This window comes from Electrona antarctica (assembly GCF_951216825.1).
Source record: "Electrona antarctica genome assembly, contig: scaffold_55, whole genome shotgun sequence".
NCBI lineage: Eukaryota > Metazoa > Chordata > Actinopteri > Myctophiformes > Myctophidae > Electrona > Electrona antarctica.
This window is the reverse complement of record NW_027638720.1, coordinates 615,656-618,298: the sequence shown is the minus strand read 5'-3', so window position 1 is coordinate 618,298 and position 2,643 is coordinate 615,656. Positions and strand designations below refer to the sequence as shown.

Below are 2,643 nucleotides of genomic sequence, written 5' to 3'. Positions count from 1 at the left end.
TTTGAGGGGGTTCCAGGGGTCCTTGAGGGGGTTCCAGGGGTCCTTGAGGGGGTTCCAGGGGTCTTCGAGGGGGTTCCAGGGGTCTTCGAGGGGGTTCCAGGGGTCTTTGAGGGGGTTCCAGGTCCTTGAGGGGGTTCCAGGGGAAAAATAGCAGATCTACAAGCTCGTAGCGCGCCACTCAGTGGCGCGCTACGAGCTTGTAGATCTGCTATTTTTGAGAAATCGTGAAAACACACAGCTCTGTGTGTGTGTGTGTGTGGACCCCTAGTGTGGTCTGGGGACACCCAGGGGTCTTCGAGGGGGTTCCAGGGGTCCTTGAGGGGGTTCCAGGGGTCTTTGAGGGGGTTCCAGGGGTCTTTGAGGGGGTTCCAGGTCCTTGAGGGGGTTCCAGGTCCTTGAGGGGGTTCCAGGGGTCCTTGAGGGGGTTCCAGGGGTCTTTGAGGGGGTTCCAGGTCTTTGAGGGGGTTCCAGGGGTCCTTGAGGGGGTTCCAGGGGTCCTTGAGGGGGTTCCAGGGGTCTTCGAGGGGGTTCCAGGGGTCCTTGAGGGGGTTCCAGGGGTCCTTGAGGGGGTTCCAGGGGTCTTTGAGGGGGTTCCAGGTCTTTGAGGGGGTTCCAGGGGTCCTTGAGGGGGTTCCAGGGGTCTTCGAGGGGGTTCCAGGGGTCTTTGAGGGGGTTCCAGGTCCTTGAGGGGGTTCCAGGGGAAAAATAGCAGATCTACAAGCTCGTAGCGCGCCACTCAGTGGCGCGCTACGAGCTTGTAGATCTGCTATTTTTGAGAAATCGTGAAAACACACAGCTCTGTGTGTGTGTGTGTGTGGACCCCTAGTGTGGTCTGGGGACACCCAGGGGTCTTCGAGGGGGTTCCAGGGGTCTTTGAGGGGGTTCCAGGGGTCTTTGAGGGGGTTCCAGGTCCTTGAGGGGGTTCCAGGTCCTTGAGGGGGTTCCAGGGGTCCTTGAGGGGGTTCCAGGGGTCTTTGAGGGGGTTCCAGGTCTTTGAGGGGGTTCCAGGGGTCCTTGAGGGGGTTCCAGGGGTCCTTGAGGGGGTTCCAGGGGTCTTCGAGGGGGTTCCAGGGGTCTTCGAGGGGGTTCCAGGGGTCTTTGAGGGGGTTCCAGGTCCTTGAGGGGGTTCCAGGGGAAAAATAGCAGATCTACAAGCTCGTAGCGCGCCACTCAGTGGCGCGCTACGAGCTTGTAGATCTGCTATTTTTGAGAAATCGTGAAACACAGCTCTCTTCTTCTTCTAGACCTTCAGCTCCGTTGCAGCAAGCCAGTCCAGTGTGTCAATGTCAATGTCTAGGTCTCTGTGTGTGTGTGTGTGTGTACCACGGAATGCAATGATTTGATTGGCTGAACACGGAATGTAATGATTTGATTGGCTGACGTCGTCATCATTATGATGTATGATGACAGTCAAGAGCGCCGCTCACTTCACACAGGTGTGATTCTTTGAATAATAATGAACATTGTATCAAAAACATATCTGGTCTTATCTGTCTGTCTCTCGTCATCATCATGATGATGATGTCACATGTGGAGTAACCATGGCGACCTGATGTGACCCTCGCATAGAGACTCTATCTCTGCTCACACAGAGACACTGAGGAGCCAGGCCCCCCCAACCCGAACCCAACACATAGCGGTTCAGTGGACGTGATCTGGAAGGTGTACAGGTGGGTCAGAGTGTCCTCTGAGGACACGTCATAGAAGGACAGAGTCCCAGCGGGACGGTCCACATACACTGCTACTCTGTAGACCCCGTCCTCACTGACCTCGCTGACCTCACTGACCTCACGGTCTTCATCCACTGCTGCTCTGTTGGAGCGTCCAGAGGGACGGACAGGGAGGTCAGTCACCTTCCCATTGTGTCTGGCATAGTAACGGTCACCATAACACTGCAGACTCCATGACCAGACATTGGCTCCAAGCCCACAGTCATATCCATCTCCTTTCCTGCTGATTCTTCTGTCAGTCCCTGCTATAACAACGCCTCCACTGCACTCTACCTCAGAGTAGCAGCGTTCGCTCACATTCTCTGCACTCAGAACCTGAGGCCAGACATCAAACCTCTCAGGATGATCAGGATACTGATGAGGCTGTCCTCCCTTCACCCATGTGACCTTCCTGTTGTCCTCAGACAGAGTGAGGTCACAGTGTGCTGTGTTTGTGTCCAGTGTGAGACGCTGGGAATCTGATGAGAAAACAACACAGTAAACATTAAAAACATTATTCACTGAGTGACACACACAAACGCGCACACACACACACACACACACACACACACACACACACACACACACACAAAGATGTGCACACGCACATACACAACTACACACACACACACACACACACATGAAGATGTGCACAGGCACACGCACGTACATGCACGTACACACACACACGAAGATGTGCACGGACACATGCACGTACATGCCCGTACACACACACATACAAAGATGTGCACGGGCACATACATGCACGTACACACACACACATGAAGATGTGCATGTGCACACGCACTCACACGAAGATGTGCACAGGCACACGCACACGCACACACACATGAAGATGTGCACACACACACACACACACACACACACACACACACACACACACACACACACACACACACACACACACACACAC

The 2,643-nt window shown here is 54.6% G+C and overlaps 1 protein-coding gene across 1 annotated transcript in view; it reads right to left on the bottom strand.

Moving 5' to 3' along the window:
• Positions 1-1,236: 1,236 nt before the first annotated feature.
• Positions 1,237-2,643, bottom strand: part of LOC306917783 (uncharacterized protein) — a 34,061-nt gene continuing 32,654 nt past the window's right edge. The window contains exon 13 of the mRNA XM_079530691.1: positions 1,237-2,188. Within this exon, the coding sequence (XP_079386817.1) occupies positions 1,575-2,188 (614 nt within the window). The 3' untranslated portion in view covers positions 1,237-1,574. The remainder of the gene's footprint in view (positions 2,189-2,643) is intronic.